The 24303-nt window shown below is 48.7% G+C and overlaps 5 protein-coding genes across 5 annotated transcripts; 2 read left to right on the top strand and 3 right to left on the bottom strand.

Moving 5' to 3' along the window:
- Positions 1-2279: 2279 nt before the first annotated feature.
- On the bottom strand, positions 2280-2909 carry LHYA1_G000492 (uncharacterized protein; the record flags this gene model as incomplete). The annotated part of the gene is made up of 1 exon (XM_031145484.1): positions 2280-2909. One exon carries the CDS (start codon positions 2907-2909, stop codon positions 2280-2282), a length of 630 nt encoding a protein of 209 aa, XP_031009252.1.
- Positions 2910-6922: 4013 nt separating this feature from the next.
- Positions 6923-8817, top strand: LAC12_7 (Lactose permease; the record flags this gene model as incomplete). The annotated part of the gene is made up of 6 exons (XM_031145483.1): positions 6923-7112; positions 7164-7517; positions 7572-7659; positions 7710-7979; positions 8034-8382; positions 8434-8817. The coding sequence occupies 6 exons, from the start codon at positions 6923-6925 to the stop codon at positions 8815-8817; spliced, it is 1635 nt and encodes a 544-aa protein (XP_031009255.1).
- A 197-nt stretch (positions 8818-9014) lies between these two features.
- Positions 9015-10101, bottom strand: LHYA1_G000490 (uncharacterized protein; the record flags this gene model as incomplete). The annotated part of the gene is made up of 2 exons (XM_031145482.1): positions 9015-9314; positions 9796-10101. 2 exons carry the CDS (start codon positions 10099-10101, stop codon positions 9015-9017), a joined length of 606 nt encoding a protein of 201 aa, XP_031009256.1.
- A 568-nt stretch (positions 10102-10669) lies between these two features.
- SHR3 (Secretory component protein SHR3) lies at positions 10670-11382 on the top strand (the record flags this gene model as incomplete). The annotated part of the gene is made up of 2 exons (XM_031145481.1): positions 10670-10763; positions 10814-11382. The coding sequence occupies 2 exons, from the start codon at positions 10670-10672 to the stop codon at positions 11380-11382; spliced, it is 663 nt and encodes a 220-aa protein (XP_031009185.1).
- A 7057-nt stretch (positions 11383-18439) lies between these two features.
- Positions 18440-20566, bottom strand: adv-1 (Transcriptional regulatory protein; the record flags this gene model as incomplete). The annotated part of the gene is made up of 2 exons (XM_031145480.1): positions 18440-20337; positions 20425-20566. The coding sequence occupies 2 exons, from the start codon at positions 20564-20566 to the stop codon at positions 18440-18442; spliced, it is 2040 nt and encodes a 679-aa protein (XP_031009184.1).
- Positions 20567-24303: the final 3737 nt, after the last annotated feature.

Below are 24303 nucleotides of genomic sequence, written 5' to 3'. Positions count from 1 at the left end.
AGTGACTTGTGTTACCGCCTGGAGACTACCTGGAACATCGTTGGAACAGTAGTTCATGGCGATGGTATAGTAGTAGAAGGTAATGGAGGTTTTATTGAAGACTCGTACTCCGTGCAACAGTGAGAAGAAGCGCCACGGATTCCTAAAGAGTGACCGAGGGCTGTATTGGATGCCCGTTGGATCACATTGAAGGGTCTGATGGTTCTTGCAGCATCCGATAGAGACACTATTCTTGGCAGTGGGATCAGCAATATATCTATCTTGCAGGATGGAACATGCGAGCCTACTCTGTAGCGACAATAAGAAAGTGTTGGGTACCAATAAAAGCGTACAAAGTCAGAAATATCTAAGATCCCGCTCGTCTGGAGTACTTTGATACTTCTTCCTGTCATCCATACGACCTTACTCTTTCTTCACCGCTTGTAGTTTGCAAACCGAGACTAGGAACAATGTGTGCCACGCAGGGAAGGTGGACAAGAGCGTCAAGGCAAACTATGCTCACTTGAAAATTTGACGACTAATGAAGGACACCGCATACTAAGCAGGTATCATGTAGTTTTGCCAGTTAATCACGGGTGACTGGCCCGCGAGTGACGCATACCGTACCGTACCCATCTACATCCTAAATAGGCGCGGCTTTTCGTGTCAGTCTGCTTCCACTCCCAAGTCTCGGCAGATGATGGAGAGTGACTTGATTGCATGATACTCGTGCAGTGCCGTCTTGTTTTGTCTCAAGGGTCCAAAGGGGAGCTTGGTTTCTGCAGGTGATGAGCTCAGACCCCCAGTGGGAGACTTAGGTACCTAGCTTCAAATTGAGATTGAAGCGATGAGAAGCTATCCAGATGTCGTAGAACATCATTGGCCGGTGCAGAAGAGGGGAAAGGACACTGACATATTCGCGTCTTGACCTGCAACCCCAGCATTCAACAATCCAAAACTAGAAAGCAGAAGCAGAAGCAGAAGCAGAAGCAGAAGCAGAAGCAGAAGCCCAAGCAGATCTCACCGAGTACGGTACGAGTACAGTACGGTACGGTAGATGAAGATTGGCCAACAACCACCAACAAAGCGCTGTCTTCTTCTGCCGCCACCCCCAGTTCACAAGCACGCAACAAGTGACCTGCCGGGGATTGAACGACGTGAGTAAGCAATAAACTCACCCACAGTCCTACCTTACACTCACTCTATTCCGTAGTCCTGAGGCTGCTTGCTTTGGTGCGGCCCTCGTGCTTTTTCTCCCTTTGAGCGCTTAAAGCAAGAAGCAACTATAGACTTGGCCAATGAGAGGGCTTACACCCCACTGCTGCAACTGCACACCACACTCCGGACCCCTGCACCCGCAAAATCGCCTTCCGCCTGGAAGACACCGGCGCTTAAGGCTCAGCCAGGATGTCGGTGTCCTGTCCCCGCCGCTTTTGTCACTTCCAAAAATATACCTTGAGTTCGGAAATACGACGGCGATCTTATCGAGGGGGAGGGGAGGGGAGTGAGTGGGAGTGGGAGTGCAAAGCTGCCTCCAACGAGACTGCTGAATTACGCTTATGGCCAAAGGTGAGGGGTCCGACATGTGGCTTCCTGGCACCTTGAACCTGGTTGTGTAGCATTGAAGATTTGGATATCCGTCTGTAAGGTACTGAAGGATGTGAATAGAAGGTCGCCCTGTAGGTCAACATGGTCGCCGAACGGGCTCTGTTGATTTGATAAACATTGTCGAATCGGGATGCGTTGACAGATATATGGGGGCTCAGAATGTTTGTTTGTTTGTTTGACACGATATGCATGGTGATTGGGTCACGTTTGTAAGATGTTACGATTTGTTGTTCTGGTATCACCACCACGCCTCTCCAACCCGAGCCCAAGCCAAAGAACGCCGATTTAACGCCCAAAACAGTCACGTCCCAATAAACAGATTCCCTCCCAATCCTTTAGACTGTTTGATATCGATGACATGACAATCCCGAAAAGAAACCCCGGTTTGTTCCTTCGGGTCCTCCGTTACCTTACTCCAACGATGCTCCAGGCGATGCGCCGAGCAAGATAGCCATAACATGAAGTGACGTTTTCCTCCCTAACTCGAATATCTGTATTCGTGTCTTAAATTTTCGTGACAAGAAATGAAGGCATGATTCGTAAACGGAAGAGAGTGATGTTCGATAGTCGTAGTGGTGATGATGATGTGAAGTGTGGTGACAAAAGAAATATGTAGAGATTGTAAAGGGTGAGAACGATAGTGGTGAATCGAATGTTGGTGTGATAAAAGCCTTGTTCGTTATTAAGTTGCTTTACTCAATCTTCCTCCTCTTTCCCTTGGGCGCTGGACTCATTCGTGGTGTATATGTAACAGTCCGGGTAACTATCTCTCTCACTTGGCGGACACTGGAGCGTGTAGCCTTGGGTGATTTGATGTCGAAATATCTTCCCCTGCTCTTGCAGTCCCAGTCGTATGGGGAGCGTGCGCTTCGTGCACTGAAGGGAGAGCGAACTGCTGAAGTTGCACTCCGGGGAGAGTCTGCGCCTGAGAAGGCTGGAGATGGGGGGATTCGAAGACGTCCTAGTCGCCCAGTTGACGGTGCAGACAATGGGAAGGTGAATTGGGTGGCAGCAGCTGAAGTAGGCGACTTGTGACTATCACAATTGCATGAGCAATCGCTGTGTTCGCTGGAGCCGGTGGAGGGAGCTGAGGTGGGTGTTGTTCTTCCGGACGACTTGTCTCCCGGAGCAGGACTGCCCATGGTCTTGAGGAAGTCTGTATAGGCTGTCGGAGGTGTAATGGGCGTCTTGATATAATCCTCTTGCTTTATGAAATCCGCAAAGCCTGGCAGCGGGCTTCTGGCGGACAGAGCTGACAGTTCGGAGGGGAAGGTTGAGGTCATTGGAGTCTTAAGCTGCGCGAGCTTCGGCTTGGTTGCCATTTTGTCTCCTCGTCGAGATAACGAGTGTCTGTGAGATCCAAAGAATGACTCGGAGCACAAGAGCCTTCAAGCTGCAATGACGGGACAGTCCGTGGTGAAAGAAGGTACGGTAGTTGGGTGGTGGGAAGTATTATAATGTGATAGCTTGAAGCGGCCCTTGTTTCTTGTTTCCCCAGTCGGTCAAGATCGAGCTGTGCAGCGCGTCCGTGTGGCAGGCCTGTCAAGACGGATATAGCAGCCAGTGCTATGTGGATAACCAGATGAAGGCGCTTGGGGGTGGGCGAGTTTGGACTGGTGGGCTGCAAAGGGTGCAGAGTGCAGCAACTTTGTTGTGCTGTTTTCGCTCTATAAGACGAGACCACGAGCGAGTAGGAAAATTACCAGCTCAAAGCAGCGGGGGGTGGGTGATGCAAGAGGCCGACGCTTACCTGGAAGCGAGGCGTGGTTGTTGGAGTCCTAGTGGAGAGCTAGGCGTGCTGGCCCGGCTGAGATGCTGCCCCTCAGGCCCTTGTAGCTTATATTGGAAACGCAGCTGATACGCCGCTTCGTGATTCGACGAGGAACTCTTGATCCCCGTACGGCAGCGATTGAGAAGCAGCGTACACGGTATTGGCTATGGACCCCTGGTTGTTCTCGACGGGTAACAGCAATGGCTGCTGGGATTGGACGTGATTCGCGCCTTCAGTAGTGCAGGATGAACAGCGTTTGCGAACGGGCGTCTGCTGATTGGCGTAGGAGCTGCCAGAGGGTCTCGTGCAAACGGGCTATACTTAGAAGCACCAAAGAGGAGGGCGCGAAGAGAACCAGCAGCCCTCAAGATGCGAGAACTTAGGACACACTGAATGTCATTGATTGGCTCAAGCCGTGACGAGGTTGGAGAGGCTCAGAGGACGACTTTTTGAAGCTGATTCTTACGTTTGCTAGTAAGACGGATGATGAGCAGCACTGGGGGGCCGGCGAGGCGTAATAGCAACCCGCGGATCCGCAGGTATGGTTGTCGGAAATCGATGGCGAATGAGCGAACCCGAAATGGTTGGATTTGCACTCAGGTATCAATGAGATAGATGACTAAGAATGTGTGGGTTGGTGTTTTCTTTCCTGTCCAAGAGATATTTCTCGTCTTGGGATTCTTGATTTATTATGTACTTCTTCCAAAAACTTTCTTCTGCCCTTATCATCACTTCTGTTACAACAGCCCGGCGGCACGATTTCTAAAATTTCTGAGGAGGATTGAGCAGTCGAATCAATGGAGATACACCTGTTAATTTCGCCGCCTGTCTGTTGGCGCTGTGTGTGATCCCGCGCGCTTCTGCCTCAAGGATGGGCAGGAGCCGCCAGCCACGACAGCGACGATAACGTGAGCCATTTCTGTAAGGAAGAGGCTCAAGAATGTGCATTGAGTGGCTGTCGTATTCATTACTCCAATAGAGACTGCTACACCACGTTGCTTTTGAACGGAGAGAGTTTAGTCTGCGCGCGGTTACTTGTGGGGGTCACTAGCAGCTGGTGCCATCGAATGAGGATGTACGAGCAGCACCTTCATGACAACCTTCTATGGCCGCTACTTAGAAGACCTTCTTCCTCCATCCAACGATCATGCTTATTCATAACCTTAAACGCCACATGGAAGTCAAGGAGCGTTTGCTGCACACCATCATATCTTCACTTGGTTTGACAATGCTATATTTTGCCTGTCAGCCTTCATCGAGGCCGATTTACAGCGCCAACCTGAACTTACGTTGTCCCGTATCATCCAGGAGTAGGAGAAACCTATGCTATCTGTATCGCCGTGCTTTTGGTCTTTGTACAAGAGTTTCTCTACTTTTTTGCGTCAAGTTTGCTTCAAAGCAATTTGAAGACTGGCTCTTTTACCCTCCATAGAAATGGCGTAAGGATAACGGGTGCCTTGACAGCTAAACACCGTATGAATAAGACAACGAGAAGAATGCAAATTCAGGAGCGGGAAGGGATTGAAGCGAATGGTGCGGAAATCCTTCGACGTTCCCTAGATAGTGTCAAAACTGGTTCAAAAGCCAGAAAGAGGCGTTGTCTGCCTCGTGGCAACAGGATGAGTGCTGCAGGATATTCTTCGGCGGCAATAATGCTTGGGATTGAAGGAATTCGTACCAGATGCGCATGATTCATCGCTCACTCTTGTCTTGCGGATACTGGTTCCTGCAAGCCAAGATGCAATATATTCTTGCGCCTTACTGGCTGCAAAATCTTGAGACGCGAGAGAATTCCAACCTCTTATACTTCTCTCTAGACTTCTGGGAGAATGTATCCTGGTACAATGTCTGATAGGTCCCGGAAGAGGGTGTGGAGCCACGTGGTCCATACCCCTGAGCGCGAATTCAGAGCTACCAAGTCAGTATGTTCGACGTTCTAGCGGGATCCGTGATAACCGTAGTTCAACTTCTCTCAGGCTCAAAGGTGGAAGCGTATTAAATAATCCCAAGGCTTGACAGCCACTCCTGTGATTCCCGTTGTTCCAAATATATCCGAGGGTCCTTCTAAAATCTGAACAGGAATTCCAGAAAGTCATTCTGGGTTTACAGACAGAGTGGTACCCAGCCAGCACACAAAGAACACGTCCCTTTATGATCATGACAGTTTCTATTCTGATCGATAAGGGAACTACCCGCATTCTTTATATGGTAGCTGGGATTCTAGACACCGACACTTGATGACCATTGTATTGGAATGTCAACGAACACTGAGGACTCCCCACTTGAGTCTTTGACTCAGCTTCTAGGGTTTCTCCGTCTGTACCAGAAGGGTAACCTGAGTCTAGCCAACCATAGACCGAAGGTTTAAATCCTTTGCTCGCACTTCCTCGCAGAAGATAACGGGAAGACAGGATGAGATACACGAGAGCGGAGACCGAACAAAAGATATTCCACCAAAAAAATTGGTAGTAACTCGACGTACCTTGAGAGATAAAAGCTGAACGCTGGAGAAACGGTCAGCATTTAAGATAAGAAGTCAGGTAGTACAAGCAGGAAAGAGGCAGACACCCGGCCTTTACCCGAGTTCGGATAAATAAGGGGCCCCAGGTGGAGATATTTTTTTTGTATTATATTGGGCGTTTTAGACCCAGGACCGACTGAGATCTTAATTAACAACCATCGGCTCGGGGATTTGGGTCGATCGAAACAACAAAATCCAATCTCCAAACCTATGAATTTCAGTGTGAGGAGGGGATATGGCGCAAATGGGGACATACAATTGGCTCACCAACGAAGGAAACCTTGTTCGCAGATCCTCTGATTGCTCAAACACACGAACCGCTTCGGGACACACGACGAGCGTGGACGGTCGAGAAACCCATCTCGGTTTCGACGTGCAGAATTATCAAATAATACGGTGAATTTTACCGGAATAATAAAACCTTGCATTCACCCCTCATCCCTGAATGAGATGAGAGTGAGGTACAAGAAATTTGCTTGCGCTCTCATAGCATCGTTTAGTACCATATAACTGACATGCATGGGTAAAGACACTACGGTTCCGTATAATATGCGGGGGAAATGCTTAAAAGCTGGGGTGAAGTATCACCTGGATGAGCCCGATGCTTCTGAACACTCTCCCGCTCAGGCTTAGAGTAGTTATTTAACCGGCTAGCGGGAAAGCGTCGACTTTCAACTGGGTGAGTGAGTGCTCTGGTCGCTGTCGATGTCCACATCTCAAGAGGGAGGAGAGCCGATTCACGGCTTGATAAACCCGCGAATTCCACCCCATGTGCTTACTGGTGCTCCCTTATGAGCAACGTTGGGCCACCGTATGAAGAGATTCATATTAAGCGGTCCGTACTGCCGCTTCTCTGGCTTTGCGCATAATACAGTATTCGGGATAAGTGGGGACTCAATTGATTGAAAATCGGGATAGAGTGTTCCAAACATTCATATAATACCATGCGGACTTTTCACATGTACCTCTCCGGGTTTTGAGTTCGACAGATAAGGGCCCCAACAGAGTCCTCGATCCACAACTGAACTCTTCACCGCATCATTATGGATTTCCAACATACGAAGGAAACGTTTGAGTTGGCGGGGCAGCACTTCCCTCGCGTCACCTGGTACAAACAAAAGGGAATGCGAGGGATGTACGTTTGCTTGTTGTTTGTCGTCTTAACATCTGCGACAAATGGGTACGATAGTTCGATGACGAATAGCCTTCAGACCCTCAAGCAATGGCGAGATTGTAAGAACGCATTCTGCTGAATGACCGTACAAGGACTAAAACAATCTCTAGATTATGATACCCCCTCGCCGTCGCAATTAGGACTTCTGAACTGTATATGGGCGGTCGGATCCATCGTCGCATTACCCGCAGTACCCTATACAGCAGATATGTTAGGAAGACGTACTGGTGTGATGATTGGTTGCTCAATCATGATCGGAGGTGTTGCGCTGCAAAGTCTTGGGTTTACCTTTGGCATGTTTGTTAGCGCACGGTTTTTTCTAGGTTTTGGAGTCGCAATCGCCCATGGATCATCGCCTCTCTTGATCACCGAATTGGTCCATCCCCAGCATCGTGCTGTCTATACCACAATCTATAACACCACTTGGTATATTGGAAGTTTCATTGCCGCATGGCTTACGTTCGGTAAAACATCGCGCTGAGGCAGACATTAATGAAAACAAGCTGATTCAATGACAGGTACTAGTAAAATCCAATCGGACTGGGCATGGAGAGCACCGTCGCTTGTCCAGGCTCTTCCATCGATCTTACAGATGATCTTCATCTGGTAATCGATAAACCCCGGAAAAAGTTGATTTGATTGCTAACGCCGATCAGGTTTGTCCCCGAGTCACCCCGATGGCTTATTTCGAGAGGGAAGAACGAGCAGGCTCTGCGAATTCTTGCCAACGCTCATGCAGCAGGTGATAAATTGGACGAAGTAGTTCAGCTAGAATACGCGGAAATTCGCGGGACTTTGAAATTGGAACAAGAAATCGAGGGCAACAAGTGGAGTGAACTCTGGAAAAAGCCTGGCAACCGCCATCGTCTTATTATTCTGATTTCTCTCGGTTTTTTCTCTCAGTGGTCTGGAAATGGACTCGTCAGGTATGATCTGGAAAATATTTGATTGGCGCGGCACTAGCTGACATATTTTCCAAGCTTTTACATCCATATCGTCCTTGATCAAATTGGACTCAAAGAAACCAGTATCCAATTACTCATCAACGGAGTGCTCCAGCTCGTAAATATTATCGTTGCTATCAGCATGTGTTTCTTCGTTGACCGACTTGGTCGCCGATTACTGTTCTTGATTTCAACGGGTGGTATGTTCGTGGTTTTCCCGATTTGGACAGTCTGTTCCGCGCGATGGGAGATGCATCACACAAAGGGTTCGGCAAATGCTGTGGTGGTTATGATATTCCTCTACTATGTCTTCTACAACATCGCGTGGGCCGGCTTGCTTGTTGGCTATGCTGTTGAGATCATGCCATACAATATGCGCGCAAAGGTAACTCGCCCCTAATATCGCACCGAGTGTTCAAGGCTAATCGACATCCAGGGGTTGACCGTTATGTTCTTGGCCATCGATATTTCGCTGTTCTTCAATCAATACATCAATCCTATTGCCTTGGCACGCCTGACGTGGAAGTACTACATCTTTTATGATGCCTGGCTCCTTTTTGAACTTTTCATCGTCTGGAGGTTCTACCTAGAGACACGAAATACTCCTTTGGAAGAAATCGCCAAGCACTTTGATGGAGAGTCGGCCATCCTTGGTGGCACCGCGGCCACGGAAAAATCGAGGCAGCTTGCCGAAGAAATTGATAGAGCAGCACCGCTTCCAATAGAGAGCACTGGTTCCATAGAGCTGGCAGTCCTCCGACGTGACCGTCACACAAGACCCCGCAACAACGACCGCGACAGTGACCACGAAAGTGTCTGATGGGACAGAAGTGAAGATTACACGAAGATATTGTAGCTGACGACCAAGAAAAGGGTTCGCCGCATCCACCTCAACAACGAAATCTTACAGATGGTTGATCGAAGGCCAATATTTAGGTTATGGACAGCTAACGGCATTTCGCTCGACATTGTTCGGCGGGGTCGGGCCGAGGAGGCTTCTGGGCACCGGTCTTTTGGTCATCGTTTTTGGCGCTCTATGAAAGCTTTAAGTTCGCCAGCAGATTTCTGTTGAGTCTCGGCCAATTCTTCGGTTGCAGCCATAAGGAGGTAGTAAGCCGCAAGACCTTCAATGGTGTGATATGTCCGATACTCGCATGCTCCATTTGACCCTTCAACTGGGACGACTTCCTGAACCGTTTCACCACCCAACAGCCATCTTGGATATGTTGTCGTTCTCTGGGCGATCCTTTTTCTCTGTCGGTCTAGCAGAGTTATTCTGAAGGTGGCGGTCCTGGAGCCAAAACCATCGAAGTACAGCTAGACTTATTAGCTAAGTCCTAGTCGGAGCACGAACAGAGTCGCGATTTCCAGGCTCTTTTAATGTACTGAATTGTAGACTTTGGGGGTAAAATATGATGTTGCCAAAAGTACATGTGCATCAGTTCAGTAGCTGAGTCCTGACTATGAGCGTGGGGCCTTCGGGACTGATCACTTGACAGATAGAAGGAATCTTGGGCGTTGGGTGTTGCATGTATTGGTATGAAACCATATAGATAGATTACTCAACTCAGCCCGATTAGACAACCTGGGCGCTTTGAGAACCTTGATACCAAAGGTTCGAGCCATCGCTTTCTCATACAATCCGATGACTAATATCCTTTGCTAGAGCACGAAGATACTGTACGTTGATTTCTCACTCGAGATAAGACAAGAAGACGTTGCGATCGTTGGAAAGACAAAATTCCATATAAATTTTAAACCTGATGAGCATGCAGGATGCAAAAGGAAACAAGCTCACCTTGAAGGTTCCATGGCTTCCGGTTTGGGGGATTCCTGGAAGGTCAAATTTGTAGTCAGAAATGGAGGATGACCAAGAACTGTAGTCATCAAATTTGGTGATGACATCAAAGACCTCATCTTCGGTCGCCTTGATCCTGATTGAAGCAAATGAAGTCCAAACAGCCTTCGCTGGCGGGATGGTCGGCGTCTCCATGTAGCTTTGTTCCGCCAAGGAGTTTCGGACGGCGGGGGCGAGGAAGAAGAAGAGGAAAACAATCAGGAAAATCGCCACAGCAGCGTATAGATAGATTTTGGTGCGGGCCATGGTGTTCCTAGGTCGCTCGTAAGGGTTTGAATGCGAATTAATTAATTATCTTATTATAGGAAGCAGTACACCAGGTACTGTAAAGTAATTATTGTGAGTTGTTTGTTGTTGAGTCTCAAAGATCCGAACAAGGATGATGACGGATATGGATATGGATGGATGCATCACCTTGACCTTCCTAAAACAGACTTTGGGGAGGAGCTGGAGCCCGAACTTTTGTTAGCGGTTTGGCTAGCGTGCATGTCAGATTGAAGCTCCCTCGCTCCCCACTACTTCAATCGAACTTTGTCCTCAACTCCTTCACACAATCCCATCCGCAGTTTATTCTGATTGCTCTCACTCCCGTCCTCTTTCTCGGTCACTCAGACGCATTCTTGCGCGCGGCAGAACATCAGTACCATCATCCAGTTGTGCCTATACAGCTCTACTACCCATCTCCCTCCACATTGTAGTGCCCTCGGCGATCCCGAATCGAGATTATTCATTGCTGCCTCCGCGCGCCAGCTCTTTTGCACAGATAAGACGGCAGATACAGCGCAAGAAGAGTTTTGAGGCGCAAATCTTCAAGATGGACCCCGCAAAGATCGCAATGTTCAGGACCTATGATAAGCCCAAGGGCCAAGGTGGCTCAGGGTCGTTTGCGACGTTCATGATTATCGCGCGTATGTGTCCCGACCTTTTACAGCAATTCTTTGGCTAACCACTAGCATAGCTGTGTCCTTCTTCCTTGGGATGCTATTCTCGTCGTTCCCTTACGATTACCCCCTCCTCTGGACAACTGATGTCACGCCTGATTCCTATTACGATCTTCTAGAAACCCATCTCAGGTTCATGCATGCGTCCCCACCCATTATTCCTCGAATCCTACACATTGCCATCTCAATTGGCTTCATGGGTTTCTTTATCAAGCTTTTCAAGCCATCCGAAGCAAATCTGCTATTTGATGGCGCTTCGCTGGTTCTTTACGTGGTGGGAGTCGTTGTCTACATTACCAACATCGTTAAGGGGCTGCGCATTGTCACTCTCGGTGTTTACAGCATCCCTGAAGGCAACAGTGAATTGGCCGTTGGCCGAGAAGACAGTCTGAGAGTTATGGCAGCGAGCAACACAATTTTGGCTTTGATACTGGTGGGGGTGCTGGTCTTGCAGGCAGGTCAATGGTATGCTGAGCGAAGCGCGCAGCATGAGAGTGAAAGTTTCGAGAAGGAGCAGGTAGAGAAGGCTGCCACTAAGAAGACTGGGGGGCATGTCACGCGATCTGCTTCGAAGAAGAAGCAATGAGAAATCGTCGTGCGATTCAAGGTGAAATTTTGAAACATAATTTCTTCAAAGGCTGTGAAATATTCTCAAACTTGGTCACAGGAAAGGCTCGCGAAAACTGTATTTTCAAGTTCTCAAAGCTATGAGATAAGTCCAGCCGCTCTGGGTGAAGGCTTGGATTGTAGAAACACTGAATTTCATGTTGTGGAAACCTTTTTTGTTCTCTGGTGGAATATATTGTATGTTGTGGCTGAATAAAAATCTAGAAGTTATCCAATGCCGACATACTATTACATCTATCTCACGGATTAAAACACCGTTCTTTCATTTCCTGTAGGTTGTTCAGTGAGGCTTACTCATGTTTAGCTCGCTTTCAACTGGCAAACATATCTCTCTGCCTGCCCAGACTATCTCATGCTCACCTTTTACGAAGTCAAAACACAAAAGGTAAGAAGTAAGTTTTACATAACTTACCACAGAATCGCTCCTCTTCATGCTAGTCTCCAGGCTCCATGGGTATGCAAATGAGTAGGTAAAGATAAGAAGCGGCTCATGTTTGTCACTAGAGCAGAGGAGGAACCTTTGGAAAATTTCACTTTACTACTTGACTACTTCCGTATGATTTCAGACTGGGTTCGACGCCTCTTCTTCCAGAGGACATCAACACATCCATTACAATACACCTGGCAGCTATGATACCGAATGCAGCGCCACCCGACTGGCCATCCTGGCTGCCTTCCGCACTCTGGGCGGTTTCGATTCAAAAGAACTCGTCTCGAAGAGCCGTCGGAACATGAACTAAGAATTTGATGTCTCCAATCTTGTCATAGCCGAATTCGTCCCACATTCGAAGTCGAAATGCAGTCTCAAGTGCGGCGAGTTCTGAGAATCCCATGGATGTGGAAATCCTCGCTTCACTGATCCGAACCTCCTTGATATCTCTCAGCTCCATGTCTCCACCAAAGGGCAAATGATACGAGTATCCTGGTCCCTCGACTGGAGCCTCACGCTGGATTAGGAAGTTCAGCGACTCGAGTTGACGGAAGTGGGGGACTGTAGAGGTGACAAAAGGATTGATGAATCTGTAAGACCCCCTATTTCTCCATCTTGTAGACTCTTGGGTACCCAATTTCGTCCACGTTTCATCCAACTTGACACGCAAGACCAAATTACGAATACTGCCGAAGATTGGAGGGATGATTCCGTTCCACCTGTTCGGAAAAGGCTGGGTATGACCTGTTCTGTGTCAGCGTTGCTTTGTCATTATTGGGATCCGGTACTATTGTATCAGAAACCCCCCGTGTAAATTGCATACCTATGATATTTCTAGCGTTCTGCAGAGTACGAGGCGTCTTTTCAGGTTGATAGAGGTCTTGTTTCAAGCGGAAGGTAGGGAATACGGGTGCAGGCTCTCCCGCCTCTCTCGCCTCTCTCGCCGCTCTCGTCTCTCCCGCCTCTAGTATGTAAGAATCGATATCGAAGTTGGTGTAAAACAGCTCATGTTGGCGAGATCCTTGAAGTCGGTCGAGTTCATGATTACTGCCAAATCTCGAACCCCGTGGTGGTTGAGTTAAAGCAGCCATACCGCTAGTAGGAAGAGTTCCTGGAGACCTGGCTGGATGATTCGCAGGTATTGCCGGGCTACCAACGGAACTGCTAACGTGTACACCAGCAGGCGCAACAGTATGTTCCTGGCCTTGAAGTTGATTGATAGGCATAGAAAACAAGCCATCGAAAGTCGTAGCTCGATTTTGCCTGGGGAAAGCAGGAGCAAGAGTATGTCCCTGGCCTTGAAAATTGTTCATAGGCGGTGGCATCCAACCATTTGCAGTCGAAATTAGATTTTGTGCGGGGAGAGCAGGGGCAAGAGTATGTCCCTGGCCTTGAAAATTATTCACAGGTGGAGGCATCCAGCCATTTGTAGGCATTCCACCAGGCGTGGGATGATTATATGAATCTTCAATGTGAAGAACAGTAATAAGATAATCCGCAAAGTCACCAGCGGGATAGGTAATATCTCGTCGTCCGCTTTGTGGCCAAGGTCCATGTGTTTCTGAAATATTTCTGAAACTGGAGGTTCCACGGTCTAGTGTATGTCTCTCGATGAGAGTGAAGTGCTTGAGGGCGACTTCACGCGATTCACGATTGGTATGGAGGATGGACGGGGTTGCAGGTAGTTTGCCCATAAACTCGCTATAGATAAGTCGTCAGTACGTACTGGGAAGTTGAGCTGATCCAGCTCAAGTGGATGAGGATTTCCCCCGACACATGGAGGTGCTTTGAGGGTACCAAAATACTTACAATACATGATTGCTGATCATCATAGTGAATACCTGGGGATTGTCGTAGCATACAAGGTCCCAGATCTTGAGTCTCATCTCTATAGGAAACCTAGGATCGGAGAAGCGGGTAAACATAGTCGGAGTTTGACTTTTCTGGTCGCTTTGAACTGGGTTAGCTGTTGTCGCAGTAGAGTCAAGATGAGGGAATGTGAGGAGAAGAAGGGGTGCGAGGGAGAAAAGAGGAGTTGCAAGATCGTATTTAGACCAACCTTTGGGAAGAGGTATCGTTGTTTCTAGCAGAGCTACCACTATGACCGGCTGTCTCTTGGTTCAGATTGCTGGCCATTGTGTTGAAAGAAACTGCGTTGTCGATTAAAGGCAGAACCAGGTTTGTGGTCGTGGGTTGAAAGTGCGTCTGTCTGTTGAATACAAACTTGGAAGGGAATGTGAACAAGAAGAGCCTGCATCATGACTGTTCCCAATTCACACAAAATTTTGCAGGCTCAACTTTGGCTTGGACAACTTACAAATATGTGAATATCATACATTTGAAATCCGACGGATCATCAGGGAAAGCCTTCGCTTGATTCGTCGACAGGTTCTATCACCTCTTCCCGGCCGCCTCTCTCTTCGTACTATCAAAATATATTTCGTCGCCAGCGCCTCTTCTTAGAGCAGTACGCGATCACTCCCCTAAGAAATTCGCAAGCTTCCAGCCTGACAATACTCACTGTGGAGGTCGTCGGAGGTCTGAACCCCCCAGGCCAGAGGTACCATCGATTGTCATAATTCTCGTGGTTTTCCCTGTGTCCCGGTAGTATATTGTTCCTCGTACCAAAGAATAGGTATTTCATTGCTTTTCACACTGCAGGAACCCTCGACTCTTCAGCTGACACACAAGCACCAGTTGATTGACATGTACTAATAATAGGAGCAGAATCAAGGCCTTCACTGGCAGAAAGCGAATAGAAAACTTCAAGATATTATTCAACAATTAATGTTTGCAATGCTATTTAAAAGGGGTTGAACGAACGATATGGTTGGGTATTCCCTGTCCTCACTCCGAACTCCATGCAAATGCTAAAAGAATGCAACTCCATTTATGTACTACCCCAAAAGATAAGTTTCTCAGACCTCTCGCGTCCGCGGAGGGGGTGAGTTCCCTTTATACACATAAGCTGTTTTCTAAGTCAGTAAGAGCTTATATGAACCCAGGCGGACAACCAGAATCAGAATACAAGGAAGGATCAGAATCAGAAGACTTACGTTGTCCCTTTTGCAGTCCGGCCAAGCCACTCCGCTCCATCATGTCCGAGAACGTGGTTTGATGGCTATTCCTATCATCAAAATTTCTAGCCGCAAGGCCGCCTCCCTTCCCATGATTCTCGCGTTCCCGTAACGCGCTCGCAGTATCGCCATCTGCAAATATGTTTATGTCTTCATAACTGGGCTCTCTCTGCAGAACAGGCGTCACAGGCCGTGCCTGTTGCGTCATCGGAATCCGAGGCGCTGGGCGCGGAGACGATGGTAGTCCCACATTTCTCTGGCTGTTTGGCGAGTTTGACTTCTGGAAGAGCGAGCGTACGCGTTGCACGCCGGTCAGCCTGCTCTCTGCAGTGGTGGACGGAGTCTGAGGTGGTTTCCGCAAGAAATCAGTTCGGATGTCGCTGCTGGGTTGCGGCTCGCTGATGTTGCCAAACGAGGAGCCGCTGCGTCGTCGATCGGAACTGCGTCGGCGGGCACCGAGTAGGCATACGCTAGCTATGGTGAGAAGAACGCCGAGAATCAGGCCAGGGAAGAAGCCAACGAGGACGGCAGGTACAGGGAACTTGTCGCAGTGGCTTGTGAGCTCTGTGGAGTTCGCGGTGGTGGATGTTGCCGGTTTTGAGGAAGTTGTGGGGACTATTGTTGTTGAAGTTGAACTGGCGACTGATGGGACAGAGTCCTGGTTCTTGCTGCGAACACAATTCGTACCGTCGCAAGAGAAGCCAAAGGGACAACACTCTCCATTACATGTTGATAATGGTACTGTGAGTGCCGTTGTCTTCAGAGTGTTATCTGGATGTGCTGTGGAGTTTTGTAAAGATATGTCGCAGGGTATGGTTTGTATTGTTGAGCAGTCACTGCCTGCTGGGCAACAGAGAAGTGTCGTATTCGCTGCGAGTGGTATACAAGTCGAAGTCGATGGACAACAGAAACCTGAAGGTAGCGAAGCTTGTATGCTAGCATCGCATTGTACATAGCCTGTAGCAACACAGGTTGAGGCCCGCTCAAAAATGTGTGCGGAAGCTCGCGCCTCAGTTGGTATCGCAAGCCATACTGCCGCAAGCAACATTTGCTTAGAATGTCCTGTTCGTCGCATCTTCTGCAAGTTTGTTTTGAATTCGAGATTCAAAATCTGGGTGCTTACTTAACAAGCAGATTGTGAAGGGACGCAAAAGACGATCCTGCCCGCTTGTGAGATGTGAACGGAATATGATGGAAATGTTTATGGGCCGAATGATTGAGAATGTCGCAGTATGAATCAAGAAAATATGGACACCCGCGCGGTTAACGACTCTGTTGGTATTTAAACAGATTATTCAACAAAGAAAAACTCGAAGACTCGAGAAAAGAGAACAAAGCGAAGAGTAAAAACGTCTAGAAACAGCTTTCTATTCTTAACCTCTTGATATTTCTTTATGTTCTACCTTTGTTCTACCTAGTAAGCAGGCTCCGGTCGTACCACCGTCGTCATCGAAAACCAAATCAGAGCGGCAACAGCCTCTTGATCCTCTTGTTCTGCATGATGGGTTCGGGAGGTCTTTCACGCGTCGGCCATGTACCTTCGAATAACTCTCGTGGGGCCATAATAGGAAACATGCGGCGGCTCGAGGGGTCGCATACTTCACAGGCTGTGGAACCCTGATGGAAGGGCGCTTTGCAGAGGTCTGAGAAAGGTGTGGCAGTGCAAATGTCGTTGCTGTCTCCTCCTGTGTTTGGGAAGGGTTGTTGAGTGGTTGTGAAGCGCTGGGAAGGATTGAGGGAAGTCGCTTGATGACTGTCGCGCTGGAGGTGAAACGAGGGGGCCGGATCATTGGATGGGAGAAATTGACGCTGTGATTTGACGCGCGATTGGGAGATGCACGGAATTACAACCTCCGACAAGATACCGACCATGAGGGCATCACATGAGCACATCTGTACTCACAATGACAGGACCATTTCGGAAAAGCCTCTAAATTACTCACCCAAGCCAGCTGAACGGAGAAAGAGCTGGATTCGTGAGTCAGAACTTCCTGTTGCTGCCCAATCTACAAGAAACTTGAACGAGTGGCTGTTGAACCCAGGCGGTGTACCTTTGTATCATTTTCTCCACATCTGTTTGTTACCAGTCACGACCTTCACTTCACAGGTCACCTGCGCAATCATTTGATCTAAAATTACCCCCATCAATGTCGCCATGCGCAAAGCAAGCTGTGCTTGTACCTATGCTATCCGACCTACTAAAATCTTCAGCTACTGTAAGGATCCCAGATCTCTAGGCTAGGAATCTAAGTAGGATTAAGAGACGAAAATGCGTTATGGAGACGCTCCACAGATCACCTGTCCCGGAAGCTTCTACGGCGGCTCCCGAAAGCCAAGCATTCCGACAGGCCCCATAAGTCGAACCACACCAGTCATAGACGTGCCATTTCCACGAGAATATTCCTCTGATACTTGAGACCTTGACTGAGAACAAGATATAAAATCGGCGGATGCAACCGCTGGATTCCGTAAATGACCGATGCGAAGAGCAACAAAGAAATGTAGCTCGTCTGTTTTATTTCTAAAAACAGTTACGGTAGTTGAGGTTACACGCATTGACGCGCAGTCGAGGCTGACAAAGGATGAATAGTGTAAGACATGTAACGGTGTGGAGGTGAAGTCCTTTGCATGAAACCCCCAACCTTCCGTACCACACTGTACTTCTTACTCAAGGCTCAGTCGAGGCTGAGCTTTGAGTTTAGGAATCTTAAGCATATGCATCTGCATACTGTACATCACATTGTGCATACACGAAGCAATCTATCTGTTTTTGTTGCATTTGTTTTATTATTTGAGCCCAAGTTACGCATAGCGCATCTAAATCTATGCCCAAATGCGCAACTCAGTAATATGTTCCCTAATTCCTAATCTTGGAGGAGCAATGCTCAACTCCTTCGCCCCTGCATGTCTCTCCTCTCAGAATCCTCGAGACACTGCTTCCCCTGCGCCCCAGACCGGCGCTTTCCCTCCTCGTAGAACGTAATCTCGTGCTAGAGCCAGCCCTTTGGCCCTCTAGGGGAGTAACGCACATATGCTTGCTTTGGTGTTGATATCCATCAAATCGCCCAAAGCATTAAAACCTATTCTGAACCGAAACGCCGTTGCCGTGGGTATGCGCCAAATGCCTGCTTAGTGAACGAAAGATTATATATCTGTAGAGTCGAGTGTAAAGAAATTCGAAATTTCGTTGGCGTTGTCCCGTGATGCATCCTGCCCATCCGTCCCATCCCATGCTATCCCATGCTATCAATTCCATTGATTTCTCATGCCCGTATTGGCCGTGTCTCATGCGTTCCCGAGCCTGTAAATCCAGTCCAGCCCAGCCCAATGCTTTGCAGCAGCCTCTTCTAAACCCAATGTTTGAAATGAATCGTCTCCGGGATGCTATCGAGGGCGCTCGACGTCCTAGGTGAAGTGAAGTAGAAGCGATACTCGTATCGCAGCACTGCAGAATATAAAAGTTTTTCAAAGACCCCTAAAACCAGTCAAGGGTCTCCAAGCCGCGGATTCTAGATCAACAAGAAATCCCAGCCCTTCATCTGCATAACATCTCTCCAGGAGACGTAGTGTGCTTCCCCACCACCAGGACTGAATCGCCCGTCAACGTGTCCCCAGACCTCCTTCAAGAGACAAGCCACGCGACCAAAACTTCCAAAGTTTGCAAGTTCGCCCAGTTGCATCAAACGCTCGTCGAAGAAAGCGCGGAAGGTCGATCCGGCGGTACTGACTGATCCTCCAATAAGATAGACCCATACAAGACTGCGATCAAAACCAACTTGACCAGAAGGAATAAATTCAAGAACTTGAGTAAGCTTCTCAACCAAACCTACACAGCTTGCCTGGCTTGGAGTAAAACCGGGGACAAGACTGCACAAGTAGATTCTAGCAGCAAGACGGAAAGCAGATGTCATGTTCTTGCTCAATTGCTTTGGACTCAAAACTCCCTGGGCATTGAAAGGAATCTTAGGCCCAGATTCTCCGATCTCAGTAAGGCCAATCTGATCACCAAGTGCGTGCACGTGTTGGCAGAGCTGGATGTCGTCCATACCATCCTTCTTGAGGGCTTCCAAGCATGCAATCTCAGAGATCAAATACATGACGCGGTCCTCGCAACCCATCAATTCACGAAGTCCAATTGATGAGTTAGTTGAAGACAGGTGCTTTTCCCTGTAGGTATGCGCAAAAGTTGGAGCTCGACCTTGAATGGTTGAGCCAAGAATATCAATCCAAGACGTAAGAGTCATGTTAAATTGCTTGTGGTCTTGCGCTTCGAGAACCAATCGGCTCAAATCCAACTTTTGTACGAGTGAAATTGCAGCTTGGAAGTGCTGGTGCCATGGGATGTCTGGGAGGGAGTCATCGTATCTGCCAACGGAGCATTGAAAGAAAATCATCCCAAGAGTAGCTTCCAGAATTTCCTGGTGGTCAGTGTCCTGATTGAGCGCCTCGCAAAGCTCTGAAATTGTAGCATAACGGTGGCGCATGATATCGTTGTCGATTTGCTCACCCTGAATGTTCATCGTAGATTTCAAGTGCTGCGCCGAGATGCTGAGGCAGCAGTGTAGGTAGCACTTGTTGCTCTGAAGCGCTGGGAGAACATAATCGGTCCGGGCAGACCCATGTTGATTTGTCTCGAGGATTGGAAAGACAGTAGGTAGCACGTCAGAGATGAAATGGTCAAGCAGTCGTTGGTCGCCCTCATCGAGCTCAATTGCAACCTGACGAATACTCGATGGCGGGCCATGCGCAAAGTCGAAAAGATTCATGTTCAGGTTCTCTTCAGCCATTGATTCTCTCCGCTCGTCATAGGTCTCATCCCACCCGTTATCAGCTGGGAATGATGGGAGCATGGCCTCAGGAGGTGGTGGTGGATGATAGGTGCTAAATGTTGATATTGTCGATTCGCGGCGGGTCGGGATATCATTGACGAACATTTGTCTCTCGGTCTTGACGTCAATTTCATAGGGAGAAAATTCAGGGTACATAGATGCATATTGTGAATGTGATGAGTGCATCTGGGCATTGTATTCGGTGTAGTCGGCAATTCCAGGGGGTGCATTAAAGTCAAAGAGTGACAGTTGAGAGTCAATTGAAGCTGACCGAGTACGATCAAGAGAATCTGAAAAAGTCGCAGAGGTAGGCAGCGAATGTGAGAGACCGGGAGGTGTTTCAGCACCAGGTGTCATGACTTGACTCTGGTTTGTCGTTGTTGTCGAACTTGTCTTCTCCGAGAGCTTCTTTCGCTTGATGATCATCTTGATTTGGTCTTTCTGAAGGCGGCGCTGGTCATTGTTGCTCCACCACATGGGCCTCTTGTATTCACATCGAAGCCCAAGGTGTTTGCATGCCGTGCAGCTCGGCGAGCCCTCGTCGCACTTTTTCCTCCGTAATCTGCATGTGTAGCAACCTTCATGGAATAAGTCAGTCAGTTACTAGATCGCACAGGTAGCGCCAGTAAGGAGAATGACCGAAGTAAAAGTGAAATTCCACAAACCTGTTCTTGATCGTCTATGCATTTGCATCTTTGCCTTTGAAGCAGCAGTGGCCTTGGAAGCAGGCTTTTGCTTTGGTTGAGCGACCGCCATGTTGACGTTCGTTCTGCCCATTAGTTGTGGGTTGGGGGGTTGTGTTGACATTTGTACCTCGCATGCGAATGGTGGGGGCAGCGTGACTCGGGCCAAGCGGATTCGGGTCCAAATGCACTATGGTACTATATTACTGCGATGATGAGAGACTGGGGTGTGCGGAGTCGATAATTGGCGAGACCGGGGGATCGATTAAATTATTAATGAGTGACGGGTCAAAGCAAGTCCAGCTTAACTTTGTAATTTGGGATAAGGTCGAGAGGATAGGATGAGTTCGGACAAAGAGATGAGGAAGAACGGCGACGGGAGAGGACACACTGATGACCTTCAACTCTCGTAACGTCGAATTGTATATGAAGTATGTGTGTTGGTGATCTATATATGAAAACATTGAGATTTCAGAGATTCTATTTCTGGATATCGAATGGGAGAGATGCTATTCCTGCTCTAGCCCAACATCCAGCCTGTGGATACTCAGACAGTATGCACAAGTGCGGCTAGTGGCTGTAGTTCATATGGATAAGTAGGCTAGGGAAAAGATGCGCTGTATGGTGTACTAGGAAGCCTGGTATCGGCCTGCAATATTGCTGCATCCAACTACTTATCCGTGGGGCAGAACAACGCAAGCTGGTTGGATCCAATTTGAGCACCACACCAAATACAAGAAATATGGGCTGGGGTGCAGACTCTGCATCTGCATCCTCGAATGGAAGGCGGATGAAAAGTAGGTAGACCAGTCATTGAAGAGGGTGCTATTTTCGCGAGGCGCCTCATGCAGCGCATGGCCCCGCCCCCGAACGCCTGTGCATCGTTCCATTGGCGTGTAGGGGGGAGGGCCTAGTCATTCAGCACAGCAGGACAATAAGGATGATTCCAAAACAGGTCAAGCAATCCTTTAGCACGCAGCCTCACAAAGCCCATGATTCGTGATGATGAGATCGCGACGTGGGATCCGCCTGCCGACTGCCCCTGTCTGCCCTTCCTCCCGTTGCTCAAGGGTCCCCCTCCCCTCTCCTTAATGCTAGGGTAAGACAGGAGCTGGTCCATGCTTTCTGCAGGACAATATGCAGCTCGATAGCAGTTGAAGCTACCCCTGTCATGTCCAAGGCTGCTACTCGTATCCGCATCTTGAGTATCACGGGGAGACAACGTCGTTCATGAACCTGCACTGCAGAAGCTTCCTTTGTTCCTTTGAGGCAGCCTGCGGATTATGTACAGTGCAGTGCAGTCAACTTAAGCTGGACCTGAACCTGGATGGAGCTTGGGGTCCATCTCGTCTGCCTTGCGGGCAATGCCGCGGGTTTTGTCGATCTCTTCTTTATGCCGAATGCCCGGCCTGTACTGTAGATTATGGACGGAGTATTGCGATAGTTGAACCTAATTTCGAAGACTAGGTTTGGAGAGGCTTTTCCTGTAACTGACCTCTAAGAAACTTGCTATCCAGTGCCCAGGGTGGGAGTGACTTGATAGAGTAACCGAAGTCGGCGGTGGGGGACGGTGAGGACAAGGGCTTTTCGCTGTTAGTTGGACGAATTGACCCGATACGGCAGATGCTTGACTTCTCAGATATGTCAAATCTCAGAGTTTTGTCGAATCGTGTAGCGCGAAAGGGCGGTCAACACCGGATTGGGCTGATAAAGTCGGAAAACTACCAGTAAAGCGGAGGAGTCGCGTCGAGATCCACTTTCACACTCGCAGCCGTTGAGACTCGACTGGACTCGACGGTGGGACCAGGGCAGGCATGGCAACCATGAATTTTGCACGCCCATGGCATGAGCATGCCATGTTCCGAAAGGGACAAGGCGAGGCTGGGTATCGAGGGTGTGGCATCGCGTGACGTGTGTGTGAGTGGTGGAAAGACACAGAGACGTCGTGATTGAGCTTTCAGACGTGCACTAGCCGGAGAGACTAAGAGATGCAGCGAGCATCTGCGGGAAGACGGGAACCATACGATGGCTAGTGTGAAGGTATTCGCAAGGGGCCCTTGTCAGGTGCATCTGCCAATAGAAGATCCAAGCCTGCTGAAGCCGTTGCGGGGTGATTGCTCAAGCATGAAACTAGCCGGCCCTCCCTGCCCTGTCTCTCCCTGCCCTGCTCGGCTAGCCCCCTATTTTCTTCCCTTCCCTTCCCTTCCCCCCCGCTTCCCTGTCCTGTCCCATTTCTTGCATAATCAACGATAACGTCCCGCTGGCCCCCAGGTTTATTTAAAGAAACATAATAGCGCCAGATCGGGACATTAGCGATCATTCCAAACTATTGATTGCTAATTTTGTCCCATTCCCCAGCGCCAAAAGTGTGACCGTAGCCGCCCGATTGAGATCTATTTCTGATCATTGACCAACATGCCTCGATGACTTATCATGGCTAATTATGTTCATTACCAACCCTCCACACACTATCGGCGTGCGTTCTTTTCTGCGGCAGGCCGCGCTCGGCTCGTGCCATCGCCTTAAATCCTTGATCTCATCATCGTCGCTACTCCGTATGCCGGGCATAATAAGTGCCCGCCTTGAAAGCTTTGAGCTTGGTCCCAATCGAGCCATGCGTCATTTCGCGGAGTACGGATCATTTAATGATAGACATATCAATGTTACCGTGCTGGATAGTGAAAGAGCCCCCCTGAAATATCACCACTTTCGTGACGATAGATCGGAGCCCAACTTCAATTATGAACGTGGGACGCTCGTTAAACAATGCCACTCCTGAATACAGTACGTAGGTCTTCTGCACACCATGGACACTACTAGTAAGCCGTAGTTTAATGCGACTTGTCGCGTTGAACTAGTGTTTTCGAGAATCTTGTTGAAGATGCGGCCTCCCGCTTTTGACCTCTTCCGAGTTGAGCACTTTGCATTCTAGAAAAGTGAGTTTCCTGAGTAGTGATTCGATGTCTCGCCATATACACAACCATCGTGACACCATCCTTCGACCCTCCACACTGTCTCATCGGACCTTCTTTCATTCTGACCTGTCTTTTGGAGCGGAATCTCGCATTGGATTTCAATCATGTGAGGCCGGTGTGAGTGCTTCTTCTCCAAGTAATTGGCCAGACAATCTGTAAAGGTTGGGGAAACCATTGCTGAATCTCGGGCATCATCCCAAAAGGTGGTAAAGGGTGGTTGGCACAGCTTCCCCGCCTATCTTATTGACAGTGAAGGATGGGATTCGTAGCCAATACATCGAAATTCGCGGAAAAAGACGGCCCAGGAATATGTCAGGTGAACTTTTTTAGCTCAGCTCCAACTTCTCTCTCTGCGGTGAACACGAAGCTTGCCATGGCATGAAAGTTTCGTGCTATGGAGTTTCTTTTGCAGAGGACAAGAATTAAAGTTTTCAGCCCAGTATTCAGATATCGAGATCAGGTCACGTTAATGGTTCCAGAGCCTTTTCATGTGGTGTAGTTGAGATAGAATGTGCTTGTGCAACGTTCCGTGTTCGCTTCCTGCAATGCTGACCTCTTTAGCCATTAAGAAAGCAACGGGAATGCAACAACGGCACAGTGCTGCATTTGTTGCATACTGGCACTGGATGAATTAACCCCGCATATACAATGTTCTTTATGGGTTCGAGTGCATTTTCTGGCTGCACATGTTGAATTTCCATCACTTCCGGCCCCTCTATCATCATTTATTTTTATTAGCTGCGGCATCGCGGATAGAGCCGACCCCTCTCCCTTCAGGTGCCCGCAAACTTACACACCGTCTCTTCCCTCTTCCTCGGCCCGCTCCCATCGTTGACCGCAGTCCTGAAAACCCATGAAAAGGGGTTCTCTTGTGAGAGCGCATCTT

The sequence above is a fragment of the Lachnellula hyalina genome, assembly GCF_007821495.1.
Source record: "Lachnellula hyalina strain CBS 185.66 chromosome Unknown contig00007, whole genome shotgun sequence".
NCBI lineage: Eukaryota > Fungi > Ascomycota > Leotiomycetes > Helotiales > Lachnaceae > Lachnellula > Lachnellula hyalina.
The sequence above is the reverse complement of the archived record's forward strand: the minus strand, read 5'-3'. Positions and strand labels throughout refer to the sequence as shown.